The sequence below is a fragment of the Mycteria americana genome, chromosome 1, assembly GCF_035582795.1.
Source record: "Mycteria americana isolate JAX WOST 10 ecotype Jacksonville Zoo and Gardens chromosome 1, USCA_MyAme_1.0, whole genome shotgun sequence".
Classification (NCBI taxonomy): domain Eukaryota; kingdom Metazoa; phylum Chordata; class Aves; order Ciconiiformes; family Ciconiidae; genus Mycteria; species Mycteria americana.
The window spans coordinates 124,024,857-124,046,733 of NC_134365.1; the positions used below are offsets into that span (position 1 = coordinate 124,024,857).

The following is a 21,877-nucleotide window of genomic DNA, read 5'->3' on the forward strand; positions in this document are numbered from 1 at the left end:
GGTGATGAGGGAGGGAGCAACATCTCCGCCTTGCGCTCAGCCATGCTGACAGCAACCAGCAAGGGTCTCCCACCACACCACCTGCTCCTTTGGGCCGGGCTCAGCCCCAGCCACGGGGGCAAGCCCAACCCTCTGTTGGTGAAAAGCAGCCCCTTTGGGCACCCTGTTTCCTCTTCAAGGAACCTGTCCAAGTGGGAAGGGAGGGGGAAATGGGAACAGCGGGGCAATGGGGGTGGCACGGGGCAAGGACCTGGCCCTGGGCATGGCACATCTCAGGTCGCTCCCAGGAGGTTCGAGCTCAACACCCTCAGAGGAGTCAGCTCCCACCTCACGGTGCTCCTGTGGGGCTTTCCTCTCTATGAAAGCTGTTGCTTTTAGTGTGATTTGCTCTGATTTCATCAAGAGACTTCAAGCCATAGGACAGGTGCCATCTCAGAAGCTGTCGCCTCAGATTGAAACCCCGACGTGAGAGATAGTCCCAGCTCTGACCAGGGCTTGGGGGTGTGCGGTACCAGGGCCGTGCGGGCATTGGTGTGTGTTTCTGGGTCGAACTTTTGCTAGGGATACAGCCTCTGGATAGGGACCTGGCTCTGTTTTAACATGTGGTAGCGGCTGTACTTGTTCTGGTCCACGCTACCGTTGTCTCTCACCTCTGAAAAGCTGCCTTTTGAGACAGATTTTGCAGTCTGTGTCCCAGGTTTCAGCCTATCTGCTTTCAGCCTTTTGAGTTGCTCCAGCCTTGGGACCAATCCCCCCTCTCTACGTGAGAAGAAATGCAGGCAAGTCGCGGGGAGTGCCTTCCTCTCCAGTGGGGCACATGTCTATGCAACTATATTGCATAAGGGGAGGTCTTGATCTCAGTGGCCCAGGCACGGAGGCTGGTTGGAGCGAAACAAGAGCCCAGGTGAGGATAAGGATGGGTGGGAGCAACAGCGGTGCTCCAGGTTCACGCGGGAAGGGAAAGTGCCTGCTGCTCAAATGACAGCCTGTGAGAGGGGGCATGATGGCACGCTGCCCGCCCGGGGATGGAGCCGGAGGCCGATAAGGAGAGGTGGGTGAGACTGAGACCTGTGCTCTCCTCGTTACACGACACACCTGCCTGCGGGGTATGGAGCTGGCACTAACTGACAAGAAAGAGAAAAAGGAAGCTTTCTTCAGGAACAGGAGTCTTCAAAGCCATTTAAAAGACTGGTCATTTTTAAAGCATTATTAGCATAAAATTTCAAGTGTTTCATGAGAAACTTTTCCTCATCTTTCTGGAAATGGGGGGGGGGGTCCATAATACTTTTATATACTAATCCCAGATTGTGCTGCAAATACCAGTTTGGGTTAAGAATCTGGGTCTTCTTTTAAAACACCAAAATAAACCAGCAAATGACATCTCTCCCTTCACCCAATGGCATCAGAAGTATTGTCAGGGTGGGTCTGTTGTGAGAAGCACCCTGTAAGAACAGCATCATCTCCTTCCTTTGAACAGCTTTCCTACGCTGCTGCTGCCGCCGTGTGCAACATAGCAATGGAATCATTCTTTGCTCTTCACTCCTCTTGGTCTGCAGAAATAATGTCACTAAAAGCCAGTTTACGGCACTCTAATCCTGTTGTTGTCCATTAAGTTCCTGTCCAAAACGAGTACATGCAGGCTGCCCTGGTGTCATGGTTTAGCCCCAGTCGGCAACCAAGCACCACACAGCTGCTCACTCACCCTCTCCCCTGCCCTGGTGGGATGGGGGAGAGAACCGGAAAAAAACATAGGTTGAGATAAAGACAGTTTAATAGGACAGCAGAGGAAGAGAAAACGATAATAATAATGATGATAAAAGAATGTACAAAACAAGTGATGCACAACGCAATTGCTCACCACCCACTGACCGATGCCCAGCCCGTCCCTGAGCAGCGATCGCTGCCCCCTGACCAACTCCCCCAGTTTCTATACTGAGCATGACGGCATATGGTATGGAATAGCCCTTTGGCCAGCTTGGGTCAGCTGTCCTGGCTGTGCCCCCTCCCAGCTTGTTGTACGCCCGGCAGGGCATGGGAAGCTGAAAAGTCCTTGACTAGTGTAAGCACTGCTTAGCAACAACTCAAACATCGGTGTGTTATCAACATTATTCTCATCCTAAATCCAAAGCACAGCACCATACCAGCTACCAGGAATAAAATTAACTCTATCCCAGCCAAAACCAGGACACCTAGAGGCAGGTGTTGAGAGGGGAGACTGACACTGCCGGGGGAAGCGCCTCTCTGTCTGGTAGGGCCTTTCTTACGGGTGGGGGGGCCACGGGGGAAGGATTCAGCCAGCTTACCCAGTCTGGGCAGGCAATCAAAAGGCCCACAGAGCATGAACAACACTATTTGCAAAGTAAATATGCTTAATAGGCAGATTGCTAAGACACTTGAATCAAAACCCCACTATGCGCTTTTTTTTCAGTACAGATGCACTCCAATGAATTTAACTTCCGTGAATGCAATTAATTAAACCTCAAAGCATGTGGGAAAGAGGGTTTGGGGACTTAAATTTATTTCTCTTGCGGTGGTTTCTAATTCAGATGGTGCTGAGTAGGTGAGGACAAATGCTTAGTTGCAAAATACTTTCTTTAACTTACAAATACTTCTCTATTTCTACCATCCAAATAAATTGAACAGAAAAAACAGGCAGCAGAAATAGCAAGCCATTGAAACTGTATCTCAGTCTTAATAACGAAAAGGCAAGGACAAGCTCTTCTACTCACAAGGACCCCGCTTTTGGCTTTCCTGGGACCCCATGTGAGCACAGGTTCACCTCTAAAGAACACTTTTAGGTTCAGAGCTAAAGTTATATCTTTAACATACAAGGGTTCTTAGTTGTAAAATCTAGTGCTTAGGAGAGAAAGAGAATTCCTAATGTGGTGTGTTCATAATACGAAACTAATCACCGAACACAGGTGAAATGAAGAAAATGTTCTTGGAAGCTTTGAAGGTGTTTTTGTAGTAAGCAAAAGAAATAGGAAATTCTTTTCCAGTTTCTTGATTTTTTAATGCAAATTCAAAAAATAGATGTTGCTTTTCTCTATTGCAATTTTCTTTAATTGGAACTGTTTCATTACAAAGTTATGTACTTTAATAGATGCTTTTAGTACTGCCTAGAGAATCTGAATGTTTTGTTTGTATCTTAAAAAACTGAAAGTATATATTCTTTTGATAAAGACCTACAGTGAAGTGAATCTATGGTGACACCTTGTGGGAAAACACAACTTCAGCTTTACATGACTAAGATCGATCTCCTGGTGTGATTGAGGGATGGGGAGGAGGACCAGCATTTTTTTGGTTTCAAACAAGAATGCTCCTTCCATACACTTTGACAAGATAGTAACATAGAAATTTATAACAATGTTTGGGACTACTTTTAGGCAGAACTGCTTGGAGAGACGCTTGAGTCCAGTTCTTCAGAAAAGCAAGATAAAAAAATGCTATGAATGTTTTTTTCCTGATTTTTCCAAAGCTTTTTCCTTGTGCCGGCATTGATACTGGTACAAGGCGAATGTGCAATTCTGCTGACTCAGAACAGTAGTTATTTCTATTCGCTTTGCACAATTCCAAATCATCAGGTGGGGAGTAAAGCAGTTGAGTATTTTTTGGACTGTCTCCTGAGAGTTTTGTTATTGAAATGCTCCAAAACAAAAGGAAATTTTTTAAAAAGACTGTATGCAGCTGTTTATTGTGAGTTCAGAAGGATGTATGGGTCTGGTCTTGATCTTTTAGTGCTGTCTTTAACAGGTGATTAAAAATTAAAGGGTTCATGACTCTTTGAACTTGAGAGCAGCACGAAAGCTTTGAACAAAATGAAAGATTGTACTATGGGGAATAGGAAGGAGTTAGTGAATCATTTAATTTTACAGTCCAGTTTTTTGTGGAGACCACAAAGGGTCTGGAGAGCACTTCAGGCCTCTTGATTCTAACACCTAGTTAGAAGAAAAACTTGGAGAAAAACTGTGCAAAACCTTCAAATGTGATCTCCCTGAGCTTCCTGGGTTCTCGGTGAGGACACCCAGGAGGCAGCATCTCCTGCCTCTGTGGGTGCAAGGAATAAGAGCAAAACCATATTGTTAAAAGCATTTAACCTGATCCACCTGAAAGTGCCTCCTTAATGGAACTATTTGTGTAATCAAGTGTTTGGAAAACCAGGGCCTAAATCTGTAGCATTTTGGTGTTCAGATACTGCTGGGTTAGGGTGAGGGGGAGCAAACAGAGATGCTACTAACGCACGTATGCTCACAGCAGGAATTCACAGCAGGAATCTCTGTTGCAAATCTGTTTATGAAAATTCATTAATCTAATTTTGACAGACACATTTAAAATCCAATTACCTTATTTCTGTCTTTTAATGCTCAGTTGCCCCTAAATTTGTCTGATACTAAGATATCATTTCCCAGGTATTCTGCTAGGTTTCTCTTGCCACCTGTGGGCTAGAAAGCTGAATAAATAATACACAGAACGGAAAGTATATGCAATATAACCTATTATCCAGTACCAACTTATTCAAAAGAACCTTGCCAAAGCATCAGTCTTTATGAAAAATAGCAAGCTAGACATACTTAAGAAATGGGGTTTTGTGGTCCCACGGAACTAGTGTCAGGAAGTTGTTAATTTATGACACGCTGTGGTCTTCAGTTTAAAATCATGAGGTACCTCACTGTACTTGAGGATGGTTCAGAAACTGCTCCAGCGCATGAGAGTACCTGTGCTATTTAAAAAAAAAAACCAACCTCTAAAGAGTCCTTTGTGGAAATGCCTCTGCCAGTGAAAACCTCTGTGATTGTGTGGGTTGGCAAGTGAACTACAAACAATTGCTCGCCTTCACAAGTGGAGCTAAGCTGTGTATTTGAGGCAGAAGAATAAGGAACACACATGTAAATCTCTTTTATGGCTTTGTTTCCCACTTTACATACACAATAAAACTTCAGACTCTGGGGTCATCTGTACTTTTCTGCAGGCCTGAAATGCAGAGACACGTGCATCTGCACTGTAGTTTCTCCCTTCACTTGCCCATGTGGCTCAGCAGCGCTTCGTACAGAGATCTTTGTGTCTATGTCACACCTGGAGAGATGCTCTCGGCACAGAGAAGCAGATTACAGCTAACCTCTTTGCTGGGCCTACAGGCTGAACAAGGCAGGTTACCAAAGACCCTTTCAAGGGATGTCATCTTCTGGGATTACTGTACTGATTTTGGCTGGGATGGAGTTAATTTTCTTCATAGCATCTTGTATGGTGCTGTTTTGGATTTGTGACCAAAAGAGTGTTGATAACACAGGGATGTTTCAGTTACTGCTGAGCAGTGCTTACACAGAGTCAAGGCCTTTTCTGCTTCTCACCCCACCCACCAGCGAGTAGGCTGGGGGTGCACAAGAAGCTGGGAGGGGACACAGCCGGGACAGCTGGCCCCAGCTGACCAAAGGGCTATTCCATACCATATGGCATCATGCTCAGCATGTAAAGCTGGGGAAGAAGAAGGAAGGGGGGGACGTTCAGAGTGATGGCATTTTGTCTTCCCAAGTCACCATTAGGTATGATGGAGCCCTGCTTTCCTGGAGATGGCTGAACACCTGCCTGCCCATGGAATTAAGTCACAAGCGGTGTTCCCCAGGGCTCTGTGTTGGGGCCAGTCCTGTTTAATATCTTTATCAATGATCTGGACAAAGGGTTCGAGTGCACCCTCAGTAAGTTTGCAGATGACACCAAGTTGTGTGGGAGTGTTGATCTGCTTGAGGGTAGGAAGGCTCTGCAGAGGGACCTGGACAGGCTGGATCGATGGGCCGAGGTCAATTGTATGAGGTTTAACAAGGCCAAGTGCAAGGTCCTGCACTTGGGCCACAGCAACCCCATGCAACGCTACAGGCTTGGGGAAGAGTGGCTGGAAAGCTGCCTGGCAGAAAAGGACCTGGGGGTGTTGGTTGACAGCTGGCTGAATATGAGCCAGCAGTGTGCCCAGGTGGCCAAGAAAGCCAATGGCATCCTGGCTTGTATCAAACATAGCGTGGCCAGCAGGACTAGGGAAGTGATCGTGCCCCTGTACTCGGCACTGGTGAGGCCGCACCTCGAATACTGTGTTCAGTTTTGGGCCCCTCGCTACAAGAGAGACATGGAGGGGCTGGAGCGTGTGCAGAGAAGGGCAACGAAGCTGGTGAAGGGTCTGGAGCAGAAGTCTTATGAGGAGCAGCTGAGGGAGCTGGGGTTGTTTAGCCTGGAGAAAAGGAGGCTGAGGGGAGACCTTATCGCTCTCTACAACTACCTGAGAGGAGGTTGTAGAGAGGTGGGGGTCGGTGTCTTCTCCCAGGTAACAAGTGATAGGACGAGAGGAAATGGCCTCAAGTTGCGCCAGGGGAGGTTTAGACTGGTTATTAGGAAATTTTTCTTCACTGAAAGGGTTATCAAGCATTGGACCAGGCTGCCCAGGGAAGTGGTTGAGTCGCCATCCCTGGAGGTATTTAAAAGACGTTTGGATGAGGTGCTTAGGGACATGGTATAGTGGTGGTCTTGGTAGTGTTAGGTTTACGGTTGGACTTGATGATCTTAAAGGTCTTTTCCAACCTATACGATTCTGTGATTCTGTGAAGTAGTGAATGAATTCCTTGTTTTGCTTTGCTTGTGTGTGTGGCTTTTTCTCACTTTTACACTTTCCAGTTCTCTCACCCATCCCATTGTGAGGGAGTGACCAAGAGGCTGTGTGGGGCTGGGCAGCCTACTGGGGTTAAACCATGACAAGTACGTACGTGGGGAAGTCGTTGAATCAAGTATAAAAGCAATTCCATGTCTCCTTAACCTGTTTTCTTCTCCTAACATTTGATTTCTGACATTATTTCTAATGTGGTAAAAGACCCCAGGCTGAACACATTTGAAAAGTACATGGCCAGTTTAAAAAAACCTGCCTTTTACACTGTATAACAAATTTATTGGCCTTTGAAAGGGGGGGGGGGGGGGGGGAGACAGCCTGCTGGAACCTTTCCAGCACAATCCTCCTAGAAAAGAGGAACGATGTTCACTTATGTTCCACTGCATGTGAAGTCTTTTTAGGAGAGAAAAGGCCCCGATACTGCAAGATTTCCCTCCTGCAGTCCCTCAAACTTGCAGGAAGTGAGGACACATAAAATTTGACAGAAGAGATGTTTCCTACATCTTGCACGCCTAGATCATAGTGCTCTGGAAAATGGCATAAATTTCCTTAGTATGTACTGGATGAAACAGGGGAAAGTTTGCTTTATGCAACAGCTCAAAATTTGTTTTCTTATCATCTGTGAATGTAAAATGGACCTCTCTCTGAAGGTGTTTAAAACATTTGCATTTTCAGGTGGAAATATGTGCACTCCAAGACCTTCTTGGTGTGAGAAGAACTTGAGAACCTTTAGCTGGTGCCTCCTTTAGCTGCAATGAACTCTTATGACCAGCTTCCTTGTTGACTGTGGAAAAAGTCTTGTCTCTGGGGAAGAAGTAGCTCTGCAAGTCAAACATGACAGGGTCTCCTGATGTTTTCCTAAGACATGTGGAGCATAGATACTCTCAGCACCATTATTCATAAACAGCTTTATATGTGGGAGAGAATTACCTGACTCTTAACCTTGAACTCATAATGTCTTATATGTCATTAATATACCAAGGTCAGGTTGGATGGGGCTGTGAGCAACCCGATCTACTGAAAGATGTCCCTGCCCATCGCAGGGGAGGTGGACTAGAGCATCTTTAAAGGTCCCTTCCAACCCAAACCATTCTGTGATTCTATGATTCTATGATTTAAAGCCAAAAAGCTGGGCACCTAAACCAGTATTAGATGCATAAGTTAAAATGGTCTAATATTTTTAAATAATACTTGTACCAACTTTGGAGTACACTTTGGACACCAGAGTGATAACCTAAGGATGAAAAGCTGGAGGGAAAGCTTCAAAGCCTTAAGTTCAACATCATAACCTTGCATTCAGCACATCTTTTTTTTTACTTTATTTAGGAAGAGGTCTGAAAAATGACTGCTCTGATACTATCTGAAATGGTCGTCTTTCATTACTGAAAAGTGAAGAGGCAGAAGGATGAGAGATGTTTAGCATACCTTCGTGCACCAAGTTTTGGCAGGGGTTCTTCCCTCTCCAAGATAGGGATGAAGGAACTACTATTAATGAGTTTCCAAATTATCCTTAAGGTATCCCTGGAAAATACAGTGAAATGAAATGTCTCCTCCAACAAAAGCACTGGTGGTTCCCAAAAGGAGCAAGCCATCTTCGTGGGAGCACTTTTTAGCACATTAGAGAATTCCAAATATTCTTAGCTGTTCTTGATTGTATTCCAGAGAGAATGCACTTTTTGCAGGTATACCACTGGAGGTCACTCACGTACTAATAAACAGTACAGTACTGGCTGCTGCAGGGAAGAAGGTAATTTCATAAACCATCCAAGAATGAACTCAGCTTGAACTGAAGATTACCTTAAAATGCAAATGAGTTGGGAAATATGCTATGCTGATATTTCTCAAATTTACAGCAGAGTATATTAAAACCAGCAAGTAAACTAATGATTTTTAGTTTTTTATAAGAAGACAAAAAAAAAAAACATTAGCAAGCCAAGTTTGCTTTGATCTAGCTACAGTAATAATGGAAATGCAGCACTTCTCTTTGCCAAAGAAAGCAAAAACAGGAAAAGATAACCACATCTAAAAATGCTCACTGAAGTCACAATCAGTGTGACAAGAAGTTGCAAATAAAATGACATGTCAGATAGGAGGGGAAAGATTGCATGGGAATTTTCTCACTATGAAATTTCTGATAGGAGAAAAATTGCAGGAAGAAGTAATAAACTATTTATATGACTCGTTTCCTTATCTCTACTTTCTGTTAATCCATTTTTATCACTACCTTTCAAAATTCTGGGCATACTGTTGCTGAAATTGTGAGTCGTTGAGAAAAGAAACTTGTTAAAATGTTTTCCCTTTTTCCCCTAAACTAAAATTTTAGTATAGATTTCCTGCTCTGAGGTGAAGAATAAAAAAATGCAGGTCTTGTTTCAGCAATATCAATACCACATCTCTTATCCGAAGTGGGCCAAAACCAGTTATTTTACTTCAAAAGCAAACTGCTGCTGCCTGGCAACTCTCTACCTCATGCTCCAGGCCCATCAACATTCATACTGATATTCTCACAGTATGAGAGAGTCAAAGTCAGACAGATACATATGTTAATAATTAAGGTATTGCTTACATATTATCAGGAAAAAATGTTTCAGAGCAGCTTTATTCACGTGCAGAAGAGGAGAAAAGGTCTGTCCATGGCATTTAGTGCTCATACAATACTTTGTGCAGCTCTGCCGTCCCCTGTACTTTTAACTTACTATTTATATAACGCCATTTGATTCTGGTGGTTTCTAGGGGCCTTCTGCAGCTGCTATCTCCTGCTGGCTGCTTCCTGATTGACAAGTTCTTGATTTAAAAGGAGCTGCATGTTCAGTAGTTAGCTGTCTGCTGATCAGGGGGTGCTGGACTGGTTTTCATTTGCTGTGTAGGGATGCTTATTCAGCTGGGAGATGGGAAAACAGCAAGCAGAGCTTTTGGTAGTTTCTGTGGGCACAGGGGAAAGGGAGAAACTCTCCTGCAAACAGTGTGGGACTGTGCATCACCAGTGTTGATGAGCTACTGGGTCTGATCTCCAGCATCAGTGAAGAAAGTACCCTTGGCATGTCAGTGGTGACAGCCTAGACAGGGCTTGGGCAGGGGGATGTTGTGCCCAGGTGTCTCACTGGGGCTGTGGGTGATGGGGTCCTCCTCTCCTGTGGGAGGTGTGTAGTGGTCCAGCTGCTGTGTATCCAAGGACCTGCAGAAGGAGTTGTGCAGACTGTTCACTATTAAGGAGGGTAAATGGGATATCAGCAGGGTCTCCACAGAGGTGAGAGCCTGAGCCTGAGGTGGAGGGATGTCTAGGGGCTCTGCTGGATGGAGGCTCCCCTGAGGGAGGTTGCTGCAGTTCTTGACTTCTGGCAGCAGGACAAATGTTCCTCCCCCCTGCTCAGACCTGAATGCAGAGAGTTGGTATTGAGCCCTAATAGCCATGGGAGAGGAACAGATGCTGCTAAGGGAGGTTTCAGAGCCAGCTGTGCCTAGCTTGAGCATCAGCAGCAAGTGGTAGCAGTTGGAGATCCCCTTCTGTAGGGAATAAAGAACCTGTCTGCTGATCAGACATGCTGTCATGGGAGGTTTGCTGTTTAGTAGATGCCCAGGTACTGGGTTCTGTAGAGAGATGGCCAAGGCTCATCCAGTCCCCTGACTGTTACTGCTCATTGCTCATCAGTGATACTGCTGAGGGACACCTGGAACAAAACAAGAGTAACTGCAGGATTCTGGGTGGCAAAGGACATGGAAACCCACAGGATGTCCCCTTGATCCTCGTGGGAAGAGGTCAGCTAAGAGGGGACACAATCCTGAGAGGTAACAACTGGTAACATGGCTGTTGCCATAGGTAGTGCTTTGGCTTTCATCAGTATGGGTCCCTCTTGGAGAACAAGGAGATCTAATGAAGTGGGGCCAAGGGGTTTGTAAATCTGGTGAGGAGAGACTTAAACTTGATACCTTGGAGGATGGCGATAACTGCTTACACTAAGTGAAGGAATGGAGTTCAGGGGTGGTAAGTAAATGGGGCAGGGTGATGGAAGCAAGATACCCCTTGGGCAAGATAAAACAAGTCAAAAGGGAGCCTACCTTAAATATATGTGTACAAATGCATCCAGCCTGGGAAACAGAAAGGAAGAACTAGGAACTGCTCTGTATGCAGATGCAGAACTGTGATGTTCTTGGAAAAACTGAAACATGGTGGGACAGCTCACACAACTGGAGCTCTCCAATGAATGAAGGGCTCATTAGTAAAGACAGAAAGGGAAAATGAGGGGGAGTTTTCCTCTGTGTGAAGAAGCAGCTTGAATGCACAGAGCTCTTCTGTACTATGGACAACATGCTGTCTGAGAACTTGTGGATCAGCAAGGGTATTAAGTGTGGCATAGTGTTGGGAATTTGTTACAGATCTGCTTCCTCACCCTGATCAGCTGACAGTCTCCTTTAAACAGCTTAAGGAAGGCTACAAGGTAAACGAGAAACTTGGGACCGACAAGACCGACCTACAACACACAAAAATAGTAGTAATATACAGAATACACTGAATAAGTAGTAATATACAGAATATACTGAATTTTGTATCAGAAATAGCATGGCCAGCAGGACTAGGGAAGTGATCGTGCCCCTGTATTCGGCACTGGTGAGGCCGCACCTCGAATACTGTGTTCAGGTTTGGGCCCCTCACTACAAGAGGGACATTGAGGGGCTGGAGCGTGTCCAGAGAAGGGCAACGAAGCTGGTGAAGGGTCTAGAGAGCAAGTCTTGTGAGGAGCGGCTGAGGGAACTGGGGTTGCTTAGTCTGCAGAAAAGGAGGCTGAGGGGAGGCCTTATCGCTCTCTACAACTAGCTGAAAGGAGGTTGTAGGGAGGCGGGTGTCAGTCTCTTCTCCCAAGTACCAAGCGATAGGACAAAAGGAAATGGCTTCAAGTTGTGCTAGGGGAGGTTTAGACTGTATATTAGGAAAAATTTCTTTACTGAAAGGGTTATCAAGCATTGGAACAGGCTGCCCAGGGAAGTGGTTGAGTCACCATCCCTGGAGGTATTTAAAAGAGGTGTAGATGTGGCGCTTAGGGCCATGGTTTAATGGTGGACTTGGCAGTGCTAGGTTAACAGTTGGACTTGATGATCTTAAAGGCCCTTTCCAACCTAAATGATTCTGTGATTCTACAATTCTATGAAAATGGAAGCAAAGACTACAAAGGAAGAATTTAAAAACACTGCACCGGTGTGTTAGAAAGCAAAATTCAGTTTGAGTTCAAACTGGCAAGGGGAGATTTAGGGCAACAAGAGCTTCTACAGCTACATGAACAATAAAAAAATAAACAAGGAAAATGTAGGCCTGTAATTGGTGGTCTAGTGACAAGGGATACAGATAGCATTGGGCTTCCCAGCTGTGTCTTTGTCTTCACAAGCAAGACCCCCAGGTCTCTGTGCCCAGAGGTAGGGTTCAAGGAAGAGAAGAATTACCAGTAGCGGGAAAAGATTTCGTTTGCTTCTGAAAACTTGTGAGGGCACAACTTCATGAATCCAGAATAATCCCATGCTGATTTCAACAACTGACTACCTGCTACATGGAATAAAGAAAGTTGTCGTGAAACTGCACACTCTGAGATCATAAAAGTTTCAGAGATATATATTCCAGACAGAACAGCGACAGAAATGTTTATTCAAGGTATCTTAACTCAGCCTTTTATGAATAAAAATATTGCAGGTTTACCATAATGAATGATTCACTCTGAAATTTCCTTTTTTTTGGCTCTCCATCTTCAGTTGTATCCAATTACTCTGCTTCCTTTGATTCATCCTCCTTATCCTCTAAACTAGTAGTTCCTGTGGAGGCAAAGGAAAGACAGGACATGGAGATGCATTTTATTATAAAATACTGGAAAGTAATCCTAGTAACCTAAAACATAATTCTAGGACTGTGCTGTCTACCTCAGTCATCTTTCCCATTGCCTTTCTCTGCCAGTACTTGAATTTAACTATTACACGTTGTTCATCAGCTGCCAGACAGACTCAGTACACACATATTGACTGCCAGTCGGCCCAAATGTAACTCTGGAATAGCCAAAGAATGTCTCCTATTCAGACAAGTATCATAAGAAACATGGAGCAAGAAGGATGGAATTCCTGTGGGGGAGAAAATGATGGTAATGGGACAGAGAATACAAGGCTGCAAGAAACCAGATTTTGTTACATCTGCTCTTCACAGTATGCATATTTTCTTCAAATCATTTCCTCTTACTAGAACTTAATCTTGTGAAACATAAAGACATGGGGTACAAGATGTTGCCTAATTAATTATGGGTATAGACCTATGCTGAAAAATGTGTAAAATCCAGCTCTTTGATTCTAGAAATAAAGAGCTGGAAGGAACTTTGAGAACATCTATCACATTCCTATGTTTTCATGCATTGGAATCTGCATCTATGCTGTCTCTGACAGATACTTGAGTCCATTTGTTCTTTTTTAAAAAAAGAACACAAAAAAAACAATGGGAATACCAGAACTGCTTCATTGTGGTAGGCCAGAAAATTTGTTAGAATCAAGTTCAATCAAAAATGGTTATTTGAGCCCAAGAGACTTTGACACAAACCAGGCTCTATGCCAAATCCAAAGCAGAGCTACGCAGGAAACCTGCTTAGATTTCTGCTGGATCTGATCCAAGCCCAGGGATCCTGTAAGATGTCAGTCCTACACACCAGATCAGCTAGCTGGCTAGTCTGCCATGATGCAGGAGTGCACCTTCAGAGTTGACGGGTAAAAAATGAGAGCAAATAAACTATGAAAATTCCAAGAGCTGACCTAAATGTTTAGTGTATACCTTCAGGTATTTTCACATGGTTTAATAGTCTTTCTGATCCCTATGGATAGTGCTTTGCTTTGATTTATTGTAAAATGGACGGATTACAAATGGATAAACTTATCTTATGTTTTCATACATCAGATATGTAAGCTTGTAAATGTTAACATTTAATAAATACAAACACCACAATTGGGTGGAGGCCTATAGGCTAAATATGAGTAAACATAGATGCATCCTTTTGTTGCTTCTTAGTAATTTTGTATTTAAAACAGGCTTCTGAACTGCCTGGAAGAAAACCTGAGCATCTGAATTCCAAATCTCTTTGGCTTGTAAGAGAAATGAATCAACCAGAGACTGTTCAACCCATAATGCATAACAATACCTAAACTTTGTTTCTTCAGATTTGTTTTGCCTGCTTTTTTAACTTCAGTTGAGAGAATAAGAATACACAGTTCCATTCATGAGAGAAAAGCAGAGTGCTCAAAACACCCTGAATTTCCCAGGGTCTGAAATCTTCTCTCTCGTTTTTGTACAAAAAAAAAGTTTGCAAATGCAATCACTTATAAATTCAGCCCTGCAAGTGCTGTCAACTGTACATGCATAGATAATGCTGCACAGAAGCATCACTTCTAATTTGTACTTACAGTATATGAACTTGACTACTGAAAACCAGTTTACATCTATAGAGGTCCCCCTTATGAAAGCTAGAGATTCCCATGGTCTCTTCAGCTTGATAATGGACCTCTCAGCAGCAGCATGACTTCAACCAATTGACATACATAATTTCAAACCCTGATTGCTAATTGAAGAATGAGCATGCATGCCCCATTTCTCACCTTGATCCTCCTGATCTTTGTTTTCTTCTTCCTCCCTGCTTCCTTCATCTTCCTCTCCTGCATCCCTTGCTGGGCTAAAAACTTCACTGGATAATTCATGAAGAGAAGGCTCATCATCCCTACCCTCAGCAGATTCATCAGTGACTGAAATATGAGAAATTAGAAAAAACGAAGAAAATTAATTTTTACAAATTTGCACTCAGCCATTGTTTTCATGCAGTAGCTAATAACTCCTACTGAAGTCTGCAATCTTTACTCACATGAGAAATCCCACAAAATCTTCTGTAACTGTTTATAATCAATTTTGTATAACAGGCCATGATACAGACTAAAATGATTCACAGGCTTCCCAAGACAGTTGTATCTCATTATGCTATGTGAGATAAAACAGACATATATATACTGTGCAGTTTACGAACAGGCTTGGAAGTTCCTAACATTCAGTATGTGGTAAATTATAGGAAAAAAAAGAACAAACCCACCACAAAAAACCTCTCACACCATTTGATATTAAACCTGAAAAACATAAAACCTGAAAAACAGTTTCAGGACATAGTCAAAGCATGGGGTTTCCAGCTGTCCAGCAGGACAAACCTGCAATTGATGGCATTTTCTCCTCTTCAGTTACTGCTGCTGCTGCTCTTTCTTCAACTGCTTCTGCTGCTGCTGCCACCACTAGGGAGGCTTCTCTGGGAGAAGGTGGGTTTTCCCCATGGGGAGTCCAGCGTGTTAATTTGGTAATTTCTGATGCTTTCCATTTTGGTGCAACAAGTAATGAGGGTTCCTCCTCTTCTTCTCCCTCTCCTTTATCCTAGAAGACAACTCATGAAATCCAGCATCTCATCTTACAGGTATTAAGAGAATAACTAAGATAATGGGTTTGTGTACTAGAACCACTTTATCTGGGCTCAAAATGGCAATGACATGGCCTTTTAAAGTATTTACAGGTGCAGGAACTTCAGCAGCTGCAAATCTTGGAGGAGAACTACGCTTTAAACCTTGATGAAGTCAGTTGACTAATGATCAATGCTTGCCAGCTTGCTTTCTTTAAGGTAAAATTTTGCCTCTCCCTTAAACAGAATGGCTGTGAGGGACCTATTGACTACTCTTCTATGCCTGTCTACAGTATAACTGCAGCTAATAAGACCTGATGCTCTGCCTGGTAGATGCTACACTGTCTATCTCACACAGGAACAGAATGGCAAAATAGCTCTTTCTGCCTCGATCTTTGCTTAGGGAAGACCTTGGAATGGATCTAGGAAGCAGTAAGGTACTGCACAAAGCTTATGTTTCTGAAATTTGAAGATTTTTTTTTAATTTAAAAAATCATGCTTTATTTTATCCAAATATGAACGAGTCTTAGTAATGGGATCATTACCTGTATTGCAAGATAATTTCTTTTATTTTTTTTAAATAGGTCTTGTTCTGCAATTACTTCAGCTAAAGCAAAGAGGTAAAATTTAATCTTACTTTAGTGACAGCACTGTCCCTTGCTTTATACAGTCACTACAGCATTCACATGAGAAGAAATTATTGTTCCTGAGAGTAATGATTTTCAGAAGCCGAGTGCTTAACCTTGCATTCTTAAATTCGTTTAAAATCCCACATCAATGGCCTAATATTCCAAAATCTGCACATCCAACAATTCCCAACTGAACTGAGGATACTAGATACACATCACTTTGGATACTCACATGAATCTGATACTTAATTTGAGGATCTCTTGCTTTTAGCCAAAAAAACCAAACAGTCTCCATGTTTTCAAATCTCTATCACTAATGATAGGATTTTTTGTTATTATTATTTTGTCCTTGTCTTAAGAAACAATTGCTGCATTGGAGAATTTTCAAAGAGTGTGTAATGGGAACTAATGTGTCAGACAACAGAGGTAGCAAACTCTAAGCTAAAATGTGGCATATTTTCTTGAAATCAAACCAGTAATATTAAGATATATTTCTTATTTCTATAGCTATTTTGCACCATATTAATCAGAAACATTTCAAAACATTCATGCATGAAGGAGAAGGAAAAACAGGCCCTGATCCCAACTGCTCCCTACAATTATTAGGAGCTGTGGATATTAAGCTCCTAACAGGACCAGGACAACAATAGGACACATTTCCAGAACACGAATCTGCTGGAAATTACTATTTGTATGCATAGCATCAAGCAATTCAGAAATATAAGATGAAATATTTTTCATTGTTTTCTGGTGTTCAGAATAAAGTGGAATACAGGCTAAATATACAGACAAATACATCCACATTCTTCTGTAGTTTGAAACTTCAAATGTTTTGGGAAGGTCCTGATTCTTCTAAACTTTAAGCAGAAAGGAATCCTGTCTGCAAGTAGTGCAAAAATCACACCTTGTACTTGTCAAAGCTTACACAGTAGAGAAGCTAAAGAAAAAGGCAAAATGAAACCTCATTTAGTTCTTAAGAATGCATGAGTTTCTACCCTTTTTTGACTGGTTAGATCTACTTTAACATCGGTATCTCTAAGGCATTTTATAGATTACTCAAGAATAGTTTTGATTTACTGAGTTCTCTGATATTCAGTATAATTTGCACTATTTCTTTTACCTGCTCTGATTGTATGTATTCACCATGCTGTTCACATCCAATATCAAAGACATATTTGCCATGACCTACAGGCTGCACAAAGATTCAAAAAAGTCAGCAGAACTATAAAGTTAGTGCTACATTCTAAGCATATAAATGCAAATATGCATTACTACAAAATTCATACAATAGTCAATAACAATATACTTTGGAAGAAAAGTTGCAGAGAAGCTTGGCAGTCTGTCCTACAGATTAAGTCAGTTTCATATGTTACACTTATGGTACAAGAAATACTACAAAAGATCAGGAGCATAGCTTCTTATTTTACGCAGAAACAGATCATATCAAGGCAATTTCATGCTAACTGTCCAGATGAACAGAGAATTTTCCAGCCCACTTACATTTCCATTCAAAAACTTGCCCTTAAATCTATGGTTTAGGTGGATAAGTTCAGCTTCTCCTTCCTGGTTTCCATTTACCCAGCCACCAACATACTTGGATCCTGTGTCTTTATAGACATATATACCTTGCCCGTGCCTAAGGAGAAAATAATAATTTTGCTTTATATTACTGAATATTAAGAATTTATGACGTTGTTATACTTAAGGTATTAAAATTGTATTATTTAAGTAGCTGAAATGACTCAAGTTGGACTAAATTGCCAAGGTCACCCAGTAGCACTTGATTTGCTGCAGTCAGCCACGCTTTGAAAATAACCTTTGCATTTTAATGCCATTGGGTGACTTGAAACATCACTGTAAGAATGAAACAAACCTATTGTGGTTAAACCATTCTCCAGTATAGGTGTCTCCATTTGCATACGTATACTCTCCATAGCCATGTCTCCGGTCATTCACCCAGTCTCCTTTAATGAGAATATGATAAAAACAGAGTGAGACGTGGTGTATTTCATTGTGTGATATAGTGGTCAGTTTGTAAAGTTATCATACATGAATTATTAGAGAAGGAAAAGAAAGCTATGACACCACTGTGATTCCTTACCATTACTTACACCATTCCTTACTCTAAGCCCTTGCTCTTTTTTCTTCCGTCTGTCCGTCTCCATGCATATTTATGCAGCTGCCTGACCTCCCTTTCATTTTGTCCATCATGGTCTGTCTCCATTATCACTCTCCATTATCATTATGAACACAAGAAGCCATGTAACATCCTGCTCCTATCTTTAAATTTGGTAATGCATTACAGTTGCATTAGATAATGTGACATTTCCACTCAAATAAAAAGAGGGACTACTTTAGTCTGACTCTTTTGCTAAAATTGTCCTGTCAGTCGGGGGGCATATATACTCAAAAAGATGCTAGATTGTGTGTCTTAATTACTCTTCTGTTAAAACTTAAAAGAAACTAAAAAAAAAAAAAAAAAAACCCACAGGTGCATATGCTCCCATAAGGCAAGATTGGGCTGCTCTTTTTGCTCTCTGTTTCTAGCCCTCACAATATGAATGTTCTTTCTTGCCTAGCTTAGAAAGGAGGGAGGAAAATATTGTCCCTTGAAGCCTAAATGATATTCAGAGTATTTCAGGTACTCTCCTGGAAGAAGGGAAACAATGCGAGTTTCAACTTCTTCGAAGTTCAGAGGCATCCCAATCCCTGAGTAAGTGCTCTCATGAGTAGACTCTTTTTCAAGGATGGACCTAATAAAGTCCTAAAATACTTTATACTGAACACATCTGTGGTTCTAATCATCATTCAGAAATAAGTAACTATAATCTCTTCTACCAAGATTGCACTGATTTGTAAAAGATACTTAATATTTCTCAGGACTTGGAACATCCCACTTGGAAGGAGGACATGACAAGAATAAACCACCACTAAATACCACAATTCTCACAATAATCAACATAAATCCCCATAAATAAAACCCCCACACTTCTCAGAGTTCATAGTAAAAAAGGAATAAAAGGAAAATATTTTGTAGCAAATTTATCTTTTTAAAATAATAAATTCTCCAAATCACTATCTCCTTGCATTTGGGGGGAAGGGAGGAGGTGAGGGGGGAATGTGTCCTTTCAGTTACAGAAATCCTTGCAACTGTGTTCAGTGTTTTACCTTCATATTTTGATCCATCTGGATAAAAAAAAATACCCTGGCCATGCTTTTTGTTTTGAAGATATTCTCCAATGTAGCAAGCACCATTTCTAAATCTGTAGGTCCCCTGAAACATATTTGGTATAGATAAAATACTTGTCAGTTCTCACTCTTGTTTCAATATAGTGCCCAAACTAACAGAACTGCTGAAATATAAGCACAATCACTGTCTTCTGTCACTGTCTTACTTGTCCACTTCTGAAACCATGTTCATATTCTCCATCGTATGTGTCACCATTGGGTAGCTGTGCTTTTCCACGTCCATGTCGCTCACCTTCTGAATTGCGTTCACCATCATACTCCTGATCAAATGTGAAAAAAAAAGTTGTTTAAGAGGGCTAGACCTGACTGAATCTAACCTCTTCAGACAGAGGAAAACAGCTGTTCGCTCAAAGCTGCTCCAGTTCGGCTTGAATCAGAGACTGCAGGAGCACCTGGCCAACAGATGTACCGCTTACGCAGACAGTTTCATCAGATCCTGGCACCCAGAGGCTCTCCTCCCTTCCTGACACACTACTGGAAAGTATGGATGACTCGTTTGCATCCAGCGGAGAAAGTTAGGCAGGTCCCAACTGAAATGGTACAGTCCCGTTTCCGAAACTCCCGTGCCCACGGAAGAAGCGCCTCGGGAGCTCTCCTGGGCTCGACACGGCCGGCACACCGTGTATTTAAGTATTTAAGAGCCCGTAACCGGTAACGTTCAGCCGCTGGCGCTTCCCCACCCCCTGCCCGAGGCGCCCGCGGCCGAGAGCCGCTTCCCGCCCCTCTCCGCCCCAGCGCCCTCGGCGGCGGGTGCTTCCAGCGGGGACGGGCCCCTCGCGGCAGCAGGGGCCGGGTGACGGGGCAGGACCGCCTCCGCTGGTGCTGCTGAGCCGCCAGCGGCGCCCCGACCGCCCCGGCGGACCCCCAAGTCGGCCTCGGCCTCGGCCTCCTCGATCTCCTCCGAGCTCAGGTCCGACATGGCCGCGGCGCCGCCGTCACCGTGGCAACCAAGGCGCGCAGGGGAGGGCGGGGCGCGCCGCCGCCGTTTGCTGCCATGGCAACGCCCGGCGGGGCGCCCGGGGGCTCGCGCTGCTGTCCCGGGTGCTGAGAGCAACGGCCGGCCCCGCCCCTCACCGCGGCGGCGGGGCGGGCAGCGGGGAGCGGGCAGCGGGCAGCGGGTCCGCCCCTCCCCGCCCCGCGCCGGCCTCTCGCCGCTGAGGAGAAGCGCGGGCGGCCTGCGCTGTTAGCGAAGGCGGAGAGTTCCGCCTCCCCAGGAGGCCTCCCGGGCTGCCCGGTGGCTCTCGGCGCGGAAGTCCTGGGAGGGGTGCGCCGACCGTCAGAGGACTGTCGTGTTAATAAACGCTCGGGGGTGTGGCACGCCGCCTTTCCCCCGGCACTGATCTCCCTCCTGCTTCTGGGACTTAGCTCTTCCTGACCTGCACCTTAAGTGTCGTGAAGGAGGCTGGTGACATCTGAGGTGAGACCTGAGACCCCTCAGTCTTCTGGGAGCTCCCAGTAGTTTGGCCAGTTTGGCCTGTAAACAACATTTATTATTGTTTTTTCTGTCGGGTTTAATTATGTTCAGAAATTCCAATCCATGGATCGCTTTGTTTCATGTCTTAACAGTTTAAGTCTGATGAGCCTCATTCACCTGCTCAACAGACCAGATGTTTCCCCCCGCACAGCCTAGTGAATCCCACTGGAAATTCTGTACATTCCTTAAATTGGAGCCAGAAGGCCAACGGCATGCAGCTCCAGTCTCTGAAATCCCACAGGATTCCCACAGCTAGCTGGACGGTGCATGTCCGATGGCGTGGTTAGAGACAGAAGGGCCCATGTGTGCTCATCAAGAGGCGTCACAGAAACGTGCTTTGGCTGTCACCAGTACGCCTGGGGCAGTGTCGTACTGTTAGCAGTCAGGCTCTGCGTTTTGGGGAGCTGTGAAGAGATTCCCTTGTGCAGCAGAACGGTCCGTATGGGTAATCTGAGGGTCAGAACAGAGGCAGGGAATGCTCTGATGCTAATCACTGTTGGAGCTTAGGCACTGGAAGTCATCAAACCACTGTGTGATCTGGCCTGGGAAATCCTGTGTTTCTGCATAAATGAATGAAGGGAGTGCAAGTTACCTCTCCCGTTATTTTTTCTAAGTTGCACTGAACTGCTGTGGTGGCAGGAGCACTGTGCAGTTCTAACAGAGTTACTAGTAAGAGGGCAGAACGATGAGACAGTCAGGTTTTTACATCACTTAAGCATCTTCTGCTTTCACGCATACAATTACTTCCACTATTTTTTTTTTCTTCTCCTTTTAGTAACTATAATTCTCAGTGAGCTTAACATGTAGGAAGTTCTCTGTATTCTGACTTTTCTCCAAACCCCTCTACTCAGTCAGCCTCAGCAGTGATCTATGTAACTCTGATGACAAGTTCAGTCACCTCAGCCAGTCAAGAGCCTCCTGTACTAATATGATTACAGCTAAATCAATGCAGGGAGGCAAGAGAAGGCCTCTCCTTTCTCAAAAGGCCAAGAAGAATGGAAGGGAGTAGCTCACAAGGAAAAGGAGAGAGGATAGTACATCATAGCCACCCTCAGCCATATCAATCAGTAATAATACCCCAAACAGAAAAGACCTGCTTTGTATTTTATGTCACTTCTTTTATGTTTCATATGTGAGCTGCAGTATTCAAAAACAATCACTCTTTAAAAAGATCTTATTTGCCTCAATGCAAGGTAGTGCTTTCTTATTCTTTACAGAGGAAAATGCCCTAAAAGTCTACCTTGGCCAAGGGAGTTGATGGTGACTGCATTACAGCTCATGCCCACCTCCTGCAGATGTTGAGGACAGGTTGCCTTGCTGAATGCAAGTGATACTTTGCTTCTCTGCAAAGCAGCGACTTCACGGTGCTTGCAGGAGCTTGGCATGACTCGGGGCCTGCCAGTGATACAGGAGTCAGGCAAATCACCTCACTACCACT

The 21,877-nt window shown here is 43.8% G+C and overlaps 1 protein-coding gene across 1 annotated transcript; it reads right to left on the reverse strand.

The window, feature by feature from the left end:
* Positions 1 to 12,347: 12,347 nt before the first annotated feature.
* Positions 12,348 to 19,240, reverse strand: RSPH1 (radial spoke head component 1; the record flags this gene model as incomplete). The annotated part of the gene is made up of 8 exons (XM_075519251.1): positions 12,348 to 12,442; positions 14,255 to 14,398; positions 14,849 to 15,065; positions 16,837 to 16,908; positions 17,217 to 17,352; positions 17,590 to 17,680; positions 18,885 to 18,990; positions 19,112 to 19,240. Coding segments are annotated over 8 exons (945 nt in total), but the record flags the coding sequence as incomplete, so codon positions are not given.
* Positions 19,241 to 21,877: the final 2,637 nt, after the last annotated feature.